Genomic DNA, 15,696 nt, shown 5'->3' on the forward strand with positions numbered 1-15,696 from the left:
TTTCCAAGGTGTTAAGATTTTCTTCTTGAACAGATCTTCCAATTAATTTTTCTGCCCTTTAAGATGCCATATACTTGCAAACATTAAATCTTCAGGTGTAACCTTTCCCTCATTTACTAAATTAGTGAATTCTTTGCCCAGGTACAAGGTTTACAGCCTGCATTCTGTTCGCAAGATTTTCTCCTCATTCCTGTATCTTGAAGTTTAGTTATGAATCACTGATACTTTTATAATCATCTTTGTAGTCTTCTAGAAGAGTACAGACATCACCTTCAACTCATGCAAGATGGAATTACACTTTACCTTTTAGTTAGTCTTATCAGAGAACCGTAACTAATCAAGGACCCACGCTAAGTATTTCAGGTCTAATTTTACAGGGTGAGTACTGTCCATCACTCTTGCAGTGATCTAACATCATTCGTTGCCACTTTTATTGCCACATTCCCTGTTTTGCTTTCACCTTCTATCCAAAGGCTCTTAGCTACCCTTTGGCTTAGCTAAAATGCTAACTTAGCAAAAATTGAAATCTGAAGGTTTACACATACGCCCACCAAAGCCCATTACAATAAATGAGCGCTCTTTCAATGAGGTCGGGTGGTACATTTTGTGGCAGATGTGCTTAAGCAGGTGAATGCCTTGTTCCAGGCTTTCATCACTTATTCCCACCTCCAAGCCTCTGCCTTGCTCTTTGGGCACAAGAGGCTTTATGGTGAATCAGCTCAGGATATAATGACCCGCTAAAATGGTAATACAGTCAAGAAAAGAAAAGGCCCCGTATTTTTAGCTGGATCACTTCCCTATTTTAGTTTAGTGTGGCATGAGCAGGAACAAGTAGCCAGAATTCAGAGGTGGTAGAGCAGGATCAGGCAAGAGAGGCTGGAATGAGAGTAAGATGGAAGGTTTACTGCTTATGTGGCTGAAAAAAGGTACTTGCAAAGGACATTTACACAAGACCTCTAGTAATACAGGCTTCTACAAACTTGCGTATTAGTGGAACAGTCCTTTTGTCAATTCCCATTTACCTGTGTGTTTGTGTGCAGAGTTGGTAACAAAATCCTGGACAGTCCATGCAATTTGTCTTATGTCATGTTGTTTGAGACATGTTTTGAGATTTATGGGCCTGCATCTTTTTAGCCTTGTATGACCTCTGAGGCTAAACCTGCCTGTTGGCTTTACTAATTGTTTCTCAACATCAACTTGTTAGATGCTCAGGTACTATAGTGTCCTGGTTTCAGCTGAGATGATAGAGTTAATTTTCTTTATAGTGGCTGGTATGGGGCTATGTTTTGGATTTGTGCTGAAAACAGTGTTGATAATACAGAGATGTTTTAGTTGTTGCTGCACTCGTCAAGGGCTTTTCAGCTTCCCGTGCTCTGCCAGGGGCACAAGAAGCTGGGAGGGGGCACAGCCAGGACAGTTGATCCAAACTGCCCAAAGGGCTATTCCATACCATATGATGTCATGCTCAGTATATAAAGCTGGGGAAGAAGAAGGAAGGGGGGGGACGTTGGGAGCGATGGCGTTTGTCTTCCCAAGTCACCGTTACGCGTGATGGAGCCATGCTGTCCTGGAGATGGCTGAGCACCTGCCTGCCCATGGGAAGTGGTGAATGAATTTCTTGCTTTGCTTGCGTGCATGGCTTTTGCTTTCCCTATTAAACTGTCTTTATCTCAACCCAGGAGTTTTCTCACTTTTACTCTTCCACTTCTCTCCCCCATCCCACTGGGGGGGAGTGAGCGAGTGGCTGCATGGTGCTTAGTTCCTGGCTGGGGCTAAACCACAACATATAGTAACAAAAAACAGTAGTAATTTTATCAGAAATAACACAGAAAAGGCTGAAGAGCAGATGTTTACAAGCTTCTGCAAAGCACTACCCTTCACAGTACAGCAGGTACTATAGCAAGAGACAGGACCAATGACCCTCAGCACTATCCTCCCTGAAAGTGACTATTTTTAGTAGTACATAAACAGTTTAGTGAATCCAGCTATAACCTACAGTCCAGCAGAATGCAGTGGAGGTGAGGAGCTGTGCAAGTATAGGGTACACAGCTTTTATCAACCGGGGTGGACTTGTTTTGACACGACAGACACCAGTAACTGGGAAAAATTCAGTTTACAACAGTGGCAGACAATTGAAAAGGGAACTTTATTAGGTGAAAGAGGGAGATCTAGTGAAATGGTTTTCAAATGCTGTTTGTTTCATACAGACTAATGGTGCGGGGAAAGCAGCCTGTTAAATGATTCAAATCCCTCCAACACATTCAATGAAGCTATGGATAAAATACATTTCCCCACATCCAAATTATCTATCTCCTACAGAATAGGGAAGACTAGACTATTTCTAGCAGGAAAAAATGGGGGTAAAAACACTACTAAAAATTTGGGTCTTCTTTGTACGTAATAGAGGAACAAAACAGAACAATTATGATAAAGGTTTGCAAGTCACTTGTGTTTCTTTTTAAAGGTTTAGGCACAGATAGCTGATGCACCACACGAACTATGCTGTATCTCCCCCTACCCGAAAACAGATTATATTGTTAAAAACCTCCCTCCCCTCCAGGGTTGGCTGTCCTAAACTTGAGTATTTCTTTTATTGCCAGTGACTATAAACAGAAGGAACAGATGTTCAAAGTAGGTGCTACCTACATGTGTAGTCCAATTTTACCAGGTGCTAAAGTTACCCTCATTACCCATATTAAGTGGGCAAGCAAAATGCTTGCAAATCAGTTATAACCTTGAATTTAACACGGTTGATTGTTGACAAAAAGTCTATTCACTGGCACCTAAAGAACATCTTTTCAGAAGGTAGTAGGTACAAGTACATTGTTCATGCCACTTACTAAATTGGGACACAGTAATGGTAAGTGAACAAGACTATTTCTGAACTTATTTTTAAAAAAATTGTCATGACAGTAATTACAATGAGGTTGAATCAACTAAATCCATTTGTTTTCAGGTTCTGCGTTTGGTTCTGAATTAAGCAGGGTTCAGTTTGTATACTGTCTTATAAATCAGATTAAATTCAGATATCTTTTTTAACAAAATAATTCCTAATCCTTTAAAAACACCGATAAAAAGGTATATGATAATCCAATTTTCAAAACCGCCTGTCTTAAATTTATTTTTCCTATTAGGATATAAAAAGAGAAGGGAGAAGTTGTCATGCAAATATTCTGAACTGTGTGTTAATAGTCAGTAGAACCACTAAATGCATGAACTTTTCAGGAATTGTTCTGACTTTTCTTTTAGTAGCATACAAGCCAGGGTGTAACCTCAGTTCCCCAGCAGTAAATTAAATCTCTTGTTTGAAAACCCCCAAAAGCACCATACAAGAGCTGATCTATTTCCACTTTAAATCACATATTAGTGCTATATGATCAGAAGGATGCGAAACACTTGGCAAAGCCTGATGGGTTGTTACTTCTTCATGACTTGGCAATGGAATGACCTGTTCAACCTCTAGAGCATTTCTGTCAATGAAAATGTAGTCCAGACATCCATGAAACCCGCCGACATAGTTTGTGTAAGCAGGTTCTCCGCAAGCACTTAGCAGTTTGAAAGGATGGCTTAGAGGCATGTTGCACCTTTCTTCTTCACCATTAGAGACCCAGTCTTCATGATCCTCAGCAATGCCACCACTGTTAATAAAACTGTAAGTTCCAGACGACGGTGTACTATTAAAGTCTCCACAGAATATGATTGGTATGCTAGGATACAAATCACATGCTACATGCTTGATGTGAGACAAGGCTACAGCGATTTGGATGAGACGGATGTTTCCACCTAAGAATATAAAAACGTATTACTTCAAACACTTCGCAGTAGCATTGGAGGAATTTTCCAAGTTGCTCATTTAAGCATACATCATGTATAGCTCTGAAACAGTAATCTAATTTTCAATTTTCTGTGCACCACATTTTAGAATAGTTTTCATAAATAAAGAAGCCTTTTAAGTTTGTGACTATGAAAGTTTTAGAGAGGCAGACAATGTTTTAATTAAAACTTGCACATGCAAGAACTCTGAACCTTAAACACCCATATCACAGCAGTTTTCCATTTTGTGGCAACTGTCCTAACAGTGTTCCTGAAAGGCACAGAACCAAAAGAAAACTAATTTAAAAGAGGAGAATCTCTTCTAAAAGCTTCTGTAGCCCAATTTGGTTGCCCTCTTGGCAGTACCCCAGTATAACTCCTTCAGGTACAACAGGATTGGGAAGCCACGAGCACACACAAAGCTATCCATATTTTATGGTCTACTCTTTGGGCAAATTGTGTGTAACACGACTTGCCTTGCTTTCAGCTGTATTCTACTGACTCCCAGGCAGACTAGAACAATCTTACTCCAAGAAAAAAAATAAACAGACGTAGTAGCCTAGCTTGACTCATCTAGAGAAGAAGCAAGGCAGGAACCCCTCAGTTCCAGAAGAAAAGGTTATAGCTGCAAAAGAATGGGGGGAAAATCTATTCTCCCTAGGAAGGACAAAAACCTTTACAAACCCAGTTATCCTACATACAGGAATGTGACAAAATTACCTTTTGGATGCCAGTACAGGTGGGTATTAGCTACACAAATCTTCCTGGAAGGATCAGTTGTAGACTGAAGAACTGAAACCTTCAAGAGAAAAAGCAATCTTTGATAAGTCTTAAACAGAGGGGTTATATATTTTAAAAAATGCAATAGTTAGCTTATGCCTTTATGGTCCAGTTCAAAGAATCTGATGCTTATAACTAATGAACAGTACAGCTCCTAAGTTGAGTCTATTTATCTCCTGTGTAAGGTCTGAATATCAGCCAATACATTACCAATATTACCACTAGGTCCAGGTATTTGACAAACATTCTTTTGTCCGTAAGTGACTGGTTTGGCCATATTTTTTCCTTCAATCCATTCCGTATTTTTTCATAAGATGTTGCTAATGCTGTACCATTCTTCACTACTTTTACTTTCTATTCCCCCACTTCTGCAACAGAACTGGAACTGTATCTCTGGGTTTAGCAAGCAAACTGTAGCACTGCACAGCTGTTAAACTGAACATAAATTTAGAGGTGATTTCAGTTATCAAGGAAAGCTTGTTAGTCCTACTCAGACGACGAGTAGGAAACTTTTACCAGGGAGTGTTTCTGAGATTCCTGACACAGACCTAGACCTTACACGTTTCCACTTACAGGATAGCTCTGCTGGCAGACCCACTGGCATCAACAAGCTCACAAACCTGTCCAACCTTATTTCTCTCCCTACTGTCACGTTGTAAAGTGGCATTATTAAAGCAAGCCAAATTAACTTAATCTCATTTACAACTGATTTACAAGATCTAAGTTTTATCAAGTACACATTCTGACATACAACAGTAAGTAGTGAAAAACTTGGCAGCCAATACTACCACTGATACCGGGCCCAGAGTTTCAGCAGCTGTCTTTATCTTAAAACAAAGGAAATAATTTTGCCTTTTTTAACAAATTTTGGTAATTCCATATAGCCAGTTCAGTAAAGTCTCAATGTTTTGTTCTTGTCCCTAAGTTGCTCGTCTGCTCTATTCATTACCCTAGCTAACCGAGAACATACCGCTGTTCTGTCTGTGTTTCAGACTGTTAATCCTTCGCCTGCCTTGTCCCGTGGTTTGACGCCCCACAAACCTAGCTTGGCTGCACCTGCCTGCAGAGCGTGGGAAGAGGAGAGGGGAAAGAGGAAGAATGCGTGTAAAAGCTGGTACCTGCAGCACAGATGATCTCTGCAGCACCTTCTCCTGCACCAAGGGGTACTTGGCCAGCTTATCACACAACTCCTTGTGCAGCGGGTCCGAGAGCAGGGCTTCGCTGAAGGCTATGTCGTGCTGGCTAAGGAGGCTGAACTTGTCCCTGCGGTAGAAAGTGGCCAGGCCTTCGTGCTGCTTCTCCTTGATCTTGAAGAGCCCTTCGAGTCCAAAAGCATCTAGGGCCGGAGCCAAGCTGTCCACGAAGACGGACTTATCCACTTCTTGCAAGCAGATGAGGTCGGCGCTGTAGCCCGCCAGCTCCTTCTTGAGCAGGTTCTGCCGGTAGTCGAGCTCCAGGGCGTACGGGGCGCAGTAGGGGTAGAGCACGGTGCGGGAGAACTCCGTCTGGGCGTAGGTGTCGGCCAGGATGTTGTAGGAGACGGCGCGGAGGGAGCCCTCGCCGCAGACCTTCTTGGTGTAGAGGTGCCGGGAGTCGAAGGTGCAGGCGCCGGGGCCGGCCTCCACGGGCCCGCTGCTCTCCACCTCGCGGGGCGGCCCGTAGCGCTGCGCTCCGTCCCCGGGCGTGCACCGCAGCTTCAGCCGCAGCCCCACCAGCGCGTTGGAGGGCGTGAAGACGCGCTCGGCGGCCGCCGCCTCCACCCAGGCCGGGCCGCCGTCGCCCGCCGCCGGCCGCTGCTCGCGGTACCAGCGGAAGAGGCAGTGCTGCGGCGCGGCGAACTCGGCGCTCACCTTGGGGCACACGGGGAAGCCGGCCAGGAGCGAGCGCGGCAGCCGGAGCTCGGTGAGCGCCGGCGGGTTGCGCTCCACGCGGTACCGCGCCTCCCCGATCTGCAGCACGGCGCCGTCCTGCCAGGCCGCCGCGTTGGGCACCTCCTCGGCCACCGCCGCCCCGTCGCGGGAGAAGAGCCGCACGGCCGGCGCCGGCGCCGCCGCAGCCTCCCCCGCCGGGCCGCCCTCCGCCCGCGCCTTCTTGCTCTTCTTCGCCGCCTTGGCGTGGCCCTTGGCGGCGTTGGTGGCGATGCGGGCCAGCGCCCGGCCCAGCGGCTCCGCCTGGTCCCGCTGCATGTGCCTGGCGCTGCCGTCGGGGAGCACGAGCCGCAGGCTCAGCTTGGGCTCGCTCGGCACGCACCGCACCACGGCCCGCTCCATGGCGCCGCGGCCGGCGGGCAGGCGGCCGCCGCCGGCGAGGAAGGCGGCGGGCGAGCCGCGGAGCCTCCGGAGGGCGGAGCGCAGCCTGCGCCACATGGAGCCGGCGCCGCGGCTCGCCCGCTTCCGAGAGGCGCGCCCGGAAACGGCGGGGCCTCAGCGAGGCCTGGCGGGGCGGCGCTCCCAACCGTCACCGCTCGCGCCGGCCGCAGGGGCGGGGCGCGCTGCCTCGGCTCGGCTCGGCTCGGCTCGGCTCGGCTCGGGCGGGAGCGTTAGCGCCTCGCCGTGACTGGAGCTTCGTCCCCGCGGCGGCGTTCCTCTCGCTCCGGCGTTCCTCTCGCTCCGGCGTTCCTCTCGCTCCGGCGTTCCTCTCGCTCCGGCGTTCCTCTCGCTCCGGCGTTCCTCTCGCTCCGGCGTTCTTGGCCCCTTTCTCGGGGACTGAGTTGCCCGTACGGGGTAAGCGAGGCTGGCGAGAGAAACGCCGGGTTTTGCTCCCTCGGCAGCGACATCCCCTCTCTCCACGAATGCTTTCGCGTCCGCCTGGCAAAGGGCTGTCGGAAAAGGGGGTTGGTTTCCCGCATAACGTCTAGATGGGTGCAGACTGCGTATGGATAAATCTCTTGATATCAAGGGTTTGGGTTTGTTTTCTGTTTGTGAGGAAACATTTCATGTCTGGATTGAAGCTTCAAACCGAATAGTCCTGGGCTGCTAAAATGTGTTAGGAAGGTGCCCAGGACTTTCTGAAACGGGTCTAAAACTCTCTCCAGTCTCTGCTCATGGGGCTCTGCCCACACAGACATAAAATTAGGATTTCGAAGTCTCTTCCGTCAAATGTGGGCAAGTGGGTAGTCAATCTGTGGAATTTCTTAAAATTTCCATTTATAGTTTTACAACATGTAGAAGCTTAGCAACAGCTGTCTGATGCGCGAGGGTATTATAAGTTCTTAAGCATTCTTGCTGTGATCTGGAGGAAGAAGGTTTTTATCTGCTTTGTGCAGGCAGAACGCTGGCGCAAAGAGACTGACTGACTTGCTTAGGCTGTATTGAGCCCTGTGGCAGACTAGGAAATTTAAGGTAAGATTTTTCCAAGTCTCTGATTCTTTTGTTTGTTTGTTGTTTGTTTTTTCATCACGAGAGTAATTTAGTAGTCTGGATAGTACAAAGCGCAACAGACACCCTTTCTGTGAATAAACGGGCCTTGAATGAGTGTTCCGTTTTGGGCAGGTGAACCTTGTGAGCGGGAGGGATGTCGGCAGGCACAGCTCCCCTTTAAGGGCTGTGAGCTGCTTTATTTTCACGGGAGAAGCGGAGGAGACAGGGTTGAAGGTCTGGCCGTGACACGAGTGGCTTTGTACGCGAGCCCCGGGCAGCCGGGAAGGGCCGCGGTTAATGCCCGCCGGTGCGGAGGGCGGTCGGTGGTGCGGGCGCTCGTTTGCCGTGCGTGTGGCCGAGGGAGCCTTGGAGCCGCGGTGCGTCTCTGGCGTTTGAAATGGCGCCAGGGAAGGTGGACGGCGTTGGGGCTGTGGGTGGGCAACGCTGTCCCGGCAGAGCCGCCGAGGAGCCCGGCTCTCCCGAGGTCAGAGACCCGCACGGCGCCGGGCCCCGCTGCCCGCGCCTCGCCCCTTCCGCGGGCAGCAGCCGCTCCGCCCGCCCTCGGCCCCGTGGCAACCGCCTTGTTGTCCTGAGCCGCCGCCGGCGCGCCCCCGGGACCGCGGCAGCGGGAGAGGTGAGGGCAGCGTGGGCGGCGGGGTGGCCCTCCGTGGGGCTGGGGCGGTGGCAGGGGTCGGTGCTGCGCTTCCCTCCACCCCGACAGACAGGGCTGCGTCCCCGGGCGCTGCTGGCCGAGGGAGCGCCAGGAAGGCGTAATACCGTCTGGGCTCTCTTTAGCTGAGCTTTGTTTCTTTTGATGCCTCCGCGACCACCCGTTTTAATTCATTTCTAGGACATAGCGCTAATTTGGGAGGTAGCTTTGGCTTTGTGCTCCCCTGTGAGAACCTGTTGAAATGCAGTTGTGAGTTTGTGCATCGTGTTTCCAGGGGAACCCTACCGTGAATCTGTTGGGACAGCCATACTTGGCCACAAGCAAGACTTAAGCCGCTATAGAAGGATAGTCTTTTAGTGAACCTGAGCCCAGTCACACAACAGGTTTTTTCCTTTCTTCTCCTTCTTTTTTTCCATCTTTATACAAGGCAATTATCGAACTTTGGTTGCCAAGTATCTTTAACTGCGGTTACTCAGTTATCTGCTCCACATCTTCATCCCACCCCCAAACTGGGATTCCTATTTCAAACCCATACCTGTCTCGACTTCCCAGCTACCCACCACTGTGGTCACAACCGAAACTCCCACCTGCTTAGCTTGAATCCCATATCCACCCCACCAAATTACAAGCCGCCTTTTCATTAGGAATCTGCATCCACAAGCACATTGCCTCAGCCATATTGACACCTTGCTTGCTTCTTTCGTTTTAGTAATCTCAGTTTAGTTTTTGCTCAGCTTAGCCTTGCTTCTGAAAATGCACACCTTGGCATACTGTAAGTGAATATTATCTGGAGATCCCAGAGTTGCTGCAGCTTAAAAGAGTAAAGTACTGTCAAGCACCTGCTTGTCATCTACAGAGGCACTTGTTCCAGTTGCTCGGATAAACATTTCCAGACAGGCAGTTGAAATGAAATTGTGCCCCGCTCTGTGTTAGGGAAATACATAAAACACTCTCACTAGGGTCTGTTGATGGAATACATGTTTATATGCAAGACAGAGTTCTCAAGCAGCCTGCTAAGTTCAGCACAAGACTTTCAGCATCACAAAATTATTTCTGAATAGTCTCCGATTTTACACTGCTTTTTACGAGATGGTCATGAAGTTTCTTAACCTTTCCATGTATGGAACAGAACTTTTAATGACTACTTTGCACATAGAAAATAAGCTTAATTCTTTTTTTTCCTTGAGAAACACGAAAAGAAGAATAGGTTTCTGTTTTTATAGAAATGCTTTCTTGATAATTCCCTGCACTTTTTCTGTCTCTCTTTAACAGTGGTATGGTGTCCAAAGAATAACTTTCTTGTGATTTTGCTCCCATTTGTTTGACATTGTGGTGAAGCTATAAGTCTGTGTTGATGTCATTATGATTTTGTTTCTTTTCCTTTAAAGACTGCCTCTCATTTCAGTAGAATTCTAGGGTCTTGTATTTGAAAATTTGCCGCAGCTTTATCTTTACAGTAATACCAAATATCAAGGATGCTTTGGGGCATTTTTTTTCCTCAGAACTTTAGAGGCCACCCTTGTCCGAATTTGTTCCACGTTATCTAGCATGGGTGGACTTAATGTTCCAGTAATTTTTTTTTAGTGACCAGACAAGAAAGGAGTAGGTAGTCACCTACTGAAGCCACAGGAACAGCAATGCTGTCTCAGGCCCCAGCAGAACAGGAAATCAGGGCCAGTCTGGTACAGTCTGCCAGGGGGGTTAATGGCTGCTTTTCTGGTGTCTTCTGTCCTGCGTACAGCTGGTAGATTAGCACTTGGAAGAGATTTGTAATAAATGTTACTTTTATGCAATGTGCTAATCTTGAATTAATAGAACTGTACCATTGTTTTTTACTATTGCAGACTTTGTATGTACACACTTCCCGATGAACTTTGCCATTTTAGCATATACAGTATTTTTCTGTTTTCTGAAAGCTAAACTTTCATACCTAGGTTATGGAAATCCCTGAGGCTACCTCACATTATGTCTTATGTACATTCAACTTGTTACATGCATCTGTTAAACTGCTTCCTGGACAGGGTGAATTGTATTCTAGAATCCTGTTTTTGTTATGGTTTTAGATGCCACACTCAGATGTAGCACCTTCCAATGAAAAGACTTTGAGAACTTCGTTTCTTCCTACTGTTTCACCTTCGTCAGTCACATCTGATATGTCACCATTACAGAATAAACTGTTGACATACCGAAGATGCAATGAACAGCAAAAGATGCTTAATCAGTTACTGTGAGTTTCATGTAATTGAAGAAATGTTGAAATTCAAGTGAAAGAACACTGCACCTTTGACTTATGAGAAATAATAATGGTGTTTGTTAATTTTAGAGGTTTTTGATGTCACTAGTGCTGAACACTTTCCATCTAAAATCATTAATAATAGAAGAACATTTAATGGAATCTCTGATGTTTTTTCTTTTACAGCACCCAAAATCTGCTTGAGGTATTTGTTGGAGTGAGGTGTGAGGAGAAACTGACCTTCACATTTTGAGCATTGTTTATGAGAGAGTGAAAAAAATCCTTTCTCTCTATGAAAACCTTCAAAGAGAATCGAAGTCTGGATTACTTGTTTGCTTTTGTGTGAATGATCCCAATGTGGGTCTACTTCTAACAGGCTTCTTTGTCACTATCTTAATGCATTTGCTGCTGAGCGTAGTGATCTGTGTCGCTGCTAGAGGAGCAAAGCTGCCAAGATGAGTGGTAAATTCACATAAAATTGTCTTTCAAGATTTTCCTTTCAAAGGAGGAAAGACAATAGGAAAAGGCTGCTTTCATGTAATTTGTGTAGGTCTAATAGAAAATTAGGTTCTTTTTTTATTATTGTTATTTTGATATAAATTTATTCCTGAAATACCTACATTATTTTCAGGAACTTACTGAAGAATCCCTAGATATGTTGATTATCTTGGCATAAACATGAGGATTATGTGGGCTAAGGTTGCATTGTTTATGGTAGTAATATGAAATATGTAGCAACTTGCATTCTCATGTAAACGATTAAAAAGGTGAGGAAATCTAATGGTATTTGATAGGATTAAAAAGCACAGAAAAAAATTATTTTGACCTTCAGAAGAAGAAATGGAAATTAAAGACCTACACAAGTCTTAACCCATTTTAAGTATTGTCAGTTATATCAATAATTTTATTTTTGTTGGTGTGGGTTTTTAGTGATTCCATTTGCTATGACTAGGTTTGGTGATGGTGACCAGTTACTTAACTAATTCCTATGCAATTGATGTTCTACTTCAGTGGCTAAATTCTTAAGTGGCCAAGTATTACAGGTTGTTTTTTCTCAAAAGATACTTGTATGTGTCCCAAATTGCTGGCTTCATTGGAGCTAGGCAGTGGTATAAAACTAAGTTGCAGGATTGAAGTCTGAGAAGAATCGATCACAGAAGGGAATCTGATTTATTGCAAGTATAAGTTGGGGGGGTTGCCTTTTTTATTTTTTTTTTTTAAATAATGGTAGCAACAATCAGTTATAGAAAGCAGTTAATCTATATAGAAGTTAAAAGCAGAGAAAGATGTTTCCTTTCTTTTAATAGTTTAAAGGCTGTTATAATACAGACCTAACAAACAAGAAGTCTTTTAATTTTAGCTCTTGTAAAGTAAATCCTGACCTTTCAATGATACCTGCAGTAGCAGAGTGCACTTTTTAGAATGCAGGTGTTCAGTATGCTGAAAATGTCAACTATGCTGTAGTGATAGCTTACTGTGTGGTAAGATGACTGCTGACCAGCCATCTGACAAACAGTGAATATTCTGCTGGAACATTGGTTAGGTTATGTTCTTGTACAAAGTGAACTGTCTTTTAAAGAAGGTCCCATGAAGTAGTGGTTTAAGTGTATGCTTGAAATTGGCAGTCTAACTTCCACTTGGGAGTTTTTAGCTGAGTTATATTGAGATAAGGCTGAAATACTCTTTGCAAGATATGTACAGAGTGTAGCCCAAAAGGATGGACTGAAATGTTTTAATGTGTAAGGTCGGCAGGACATGCCAAATTAACCATTTCAAGTTTTCTGATAGTTATTTAGCAATTTATAACCACAGGCAGTAAAAAAAAGCTGGTCTTAAAATAAACAGCTTTAGGAGTTTTGTGCTTTTCTTTTTTCTTTTTTCTTTTTCCCCCTCCCATAATACAGTTGGACAAGATCTGTTGTAGTTGGTTGAGGAGAAGTAAGATACAATCCTAACAGGAGCACTGGGCAATTGGATGAAATGAATCAAGGCATGTGTATATTGTGATTGTAGTCAAGATAAATGTGGCTCTTTATACAAGAGAAGACAGAGTATTGAAAAGCAGCCTTACCTTTTGGTGATCAAAGAGTTGGCAAACATGAAAAAACAGGTTGCATCAATTAAAATGATAGCATTATTTTTAATATATTATTTGTAGTTTTTCTGCACTTCTGACTCCATGTTTTACTTTAGAATTGAGCGAGCTTTAAAAGTCTGTCATGTATCCATGGAAGAAAAATATCACAGAGATCCTGTACCTCCTGTCCCAGAACTGCCTTCCACTGTGAGAAAGTATTTCTTTAATATTTTAACTGTTGCCTGTTTTGTTCTTTGTTATTGGGGCATTTATGCTTCTTACTTCTTCGTATTTACTTAAAGGTTCTTATTTCAATCCTTTGTAATTCATAAATGTATTTATATATTCAAATAGTCCCATTGAAATTGATACCTGTATATCTACAGAATAAAGTCTTTATTTAGGAATAATATTTGTTAAATTTTGTATTTCTGATTTTTTTGTTGTTGTTTATATGTTCTTAATACATTAGGATTTTCTGTTCCTTTTTATACAGATGAACAGTGAGCAAAAACAACGAAGAGTGAGTTAAATTCTTTCTTCTGCTTTTTAGAGTAGAAGAGTAAATGGTCTCTATTCAGAGGGGTTGAGTATGTTATGTGGAATTAATGGTGGTTAAACAGGAAAAGCTTTTTCAGTACTCTTGTTGGGGAAAAATGGAATAGGAAGCAAAATAGGAATCTTTTCTTGTGGTCCAATAGAAGGAAAGTATTTTTCTATTACAGAAAGTATGTCCATCAGTAATTTAAGTTTTGATCTAAACCTTAGTTAAAGATCATTACTTAGAAAAGATTCTAACAGGCTTCAGAATTTTTTCAGTTGAGGTCATAGATCGTACTTTAGCCTGTACAAAAAGTAGTCTTTGACATCGTTCACCTGATTTGAAGAATACGTACAAATCCTGGAATTTGTGTGTAGTTTTTAAAATAAAACTTTGTCTCTGAGAGCCAGTTTAAACTCAAATTAGCATTACAATATTTATATTAAGTAGCTTAAGGGAACATATGTTTTTCCTAGCCAATGTTAGGTAAACTCATTCTGAACACTGTAGAGATTCATATCCCTTTTTGGTTTATAACAAATATATCACTCAAAAGCATAAATACCTGTTTCTTTGGCCAACCCCCCCCCCCATTTGTGCATACTTTTTGCCAGATAAATGTTTGTCCAAAGAGCAATAACATGAACCTTGAACTGTTTTATTTTATTGTCAGCCATAAACTTCAGCAGAGAACCAAGGAAAATGCCATACTAAAAAGTACAGTATTTTCTATTTAAGCGTTGAGACAGGGAGACCATTTTACCAACCAGGGTGAATAAAGAGACTTAATTGTCAAGCCTAGTGCAAAAATATTTACATAACCAATTATTAGACCTCTGACAATATTGTCCTTTCAGACGAACTATCTCTTTATGAAGAGGTGCGTGCAAAGTAATCCGGTGGTTCCCATTCAGCAGCAGTGGCTAATGTCCATGCTCACATTGGTGCCACAGTCGCTTATGGAAGGCAAAGAGAGAGAGCTGTTAGCTGAAAAGCTTTTAGGGGAGATAGTAAGGGATTATGAAATGAGCATGAGAAGATGTGTGGGTAAGTACCAGAAACTACACAGTACTAATATTAATATATTAATGTGTATATATATATCATAAGCTGTTCCATGTTCTCCCTAAAAAGAATTTTTCTAGATTGGTCTCTCAGCCAGATCTTTGTAATTAACCACTGATTTCTCTTTTTCTGCCTCATCAAATGTGTATTGGCTGTAATGTTTAAGGCAAAACTTGCTGACTTTATTTGGACTAGTAAAAAGTAAACCAGCTGAAGGTATAGTTCAAGCAAAGAAAAGGCAGCTGTAGACTTCATGAGAAAAAGGGTGATTGCTGATGAGCTTATTTCATTAAGTCTTTAACATGTTTTGTTAATTTGATGCAAGAATGTATTGCTCTTTTCTACTAAAGAAAGTAGAAACTTTTAATGTAGTAGTCGTTCTTTTTTTTGCCTCTTCAGGAACAGCAGCTTTTTTTAAGCTGTTCATCCACAAGTACATCCATAAGTTTTCTGATGCTGCTTTCTATGCGTGAGGAAGTTTGCAATAAAAATCTGCAAAGATAATTAGCTGTTTTCAGATGTCACTTATACAACTCACTTAGATTTTTAAACTTTTTTAAAAGATTCATGAACTGGAATTTTGAAAGTGTATTGCCTTGTATTAATGTCTTTATTTACATTTATAGTATCTGAAATCTGAAATTGAGCCAAATTTTGTCAATATTTTGGTGGATAGTTGATCTTTTTAAAGATGCAGATTAAAAAAATACACAATTTAACATGGGACTAACTTCTTCATAATGTCATCAGTGAGATACTTATGTATATATGTATAGTATCCCACTATAATTATTTTAAACAAGATTACCATAAATACTGGGAATCGTGGAATATCTCAAGTTGGAAGGGATCCATAAGGATCATCGGGTCCAACTCCCTGCTCCTCACAGGACTACCTAAAACTAACCCATATGACTAAGAGCATTGTCCAGATGCTCCTTGAACTCTGACAGGCTTGGTGCCGTGACCACTTCCCTGGGGAGCCTGTTCCAGTGGCCGACCACCCTCTTAGTGAAGAAATTACTTAAGAAAGTACTTAATTATCTAAACACTAGACTATCTGAAAACCTTCATGAATAGGGGACAGAATTGGAATTGAGCCACCTGAATCTGTATAGATACTTAGCAGAAGCTGTGATTTTTTAGTTACCTTTGGGA

At 43.3% G+C, this 15,696-nt stretch overlaps 2 protein-coding genes across 2 annotated transcripts in view; one reads left to right on the forward strand and one right to left on the reverse strand.

Moving 5' to 3' along the window:
* Positions 1-2,127: 2,127 nt before the first annotated feature.
* On the reverse strand, positions 2,128-6,989 carry PDE12 (phosphodiesterase 12). Its single transcript, XM_072876181.1, has 3 exons — positions 5,712-6,989; positions 4,534-4,612; positions 2,128-3,783 (listed from the first exon to the last, which is right to left on the reverse strand). The coding sequence occupies exons 1-3, from the start codon at positions 6,957-6,959 to the stop codon at positions 3,341-3,343; spliced, it is 1,770 nt and encodes a 589-aa protein (XP_072732282.1). The 5' UTR covers positions 6,960-6,989; the 3' UTR covers positions 2,128-3,340.
* Positions 6,990-7,198: 209 nt separating this feature from the next.
* The window catches only part of DNAH12 (dynein axonemal heavy chain 12), a 74,381-nt gene continuing 65,883 nt past the window's right edge, over positions 7,199-15,696 (forward strand). The window contains exons 1-6 of the mRNA XM_072876100.1: positions 7,199-7,316; positions 7,859-7,934; positions 10,686-10,849; positions 13,049-13,139; positions 13,429-13,455; positions 14,331-14,520. Of these exons, the coding sequence (XP_072732201.1) occupies positions 10,686-10,849; positions 13,049-13,139; positions 13,429-13,455; positions 14,331-14,520 (472 nt within the window). The 5' untranslated portion in view covers positions 7,199-7,316; positions 7,859-7,934. The remainder of the gene's footprint in view (positions 7,317-7,858; positions 7,935-10,685; positions 10,850-13,048; positions 13,140-13,428; positions 13,456-14,330; positions 14,521-15,696) is intronic.

Source organism: Ciconia boyciana, chromosome 11 (assembly GCF_034638445.1).
Source record: "Ciconia boyciana chromosome 11, ASM3463844v1, whole genome shotgun sequence".
NCBI lineage: Eukaryota > Metazoa > Chordata > Aves > Ciconiiformes > Ciconiidae > Ciconia > Ciconia boyciana.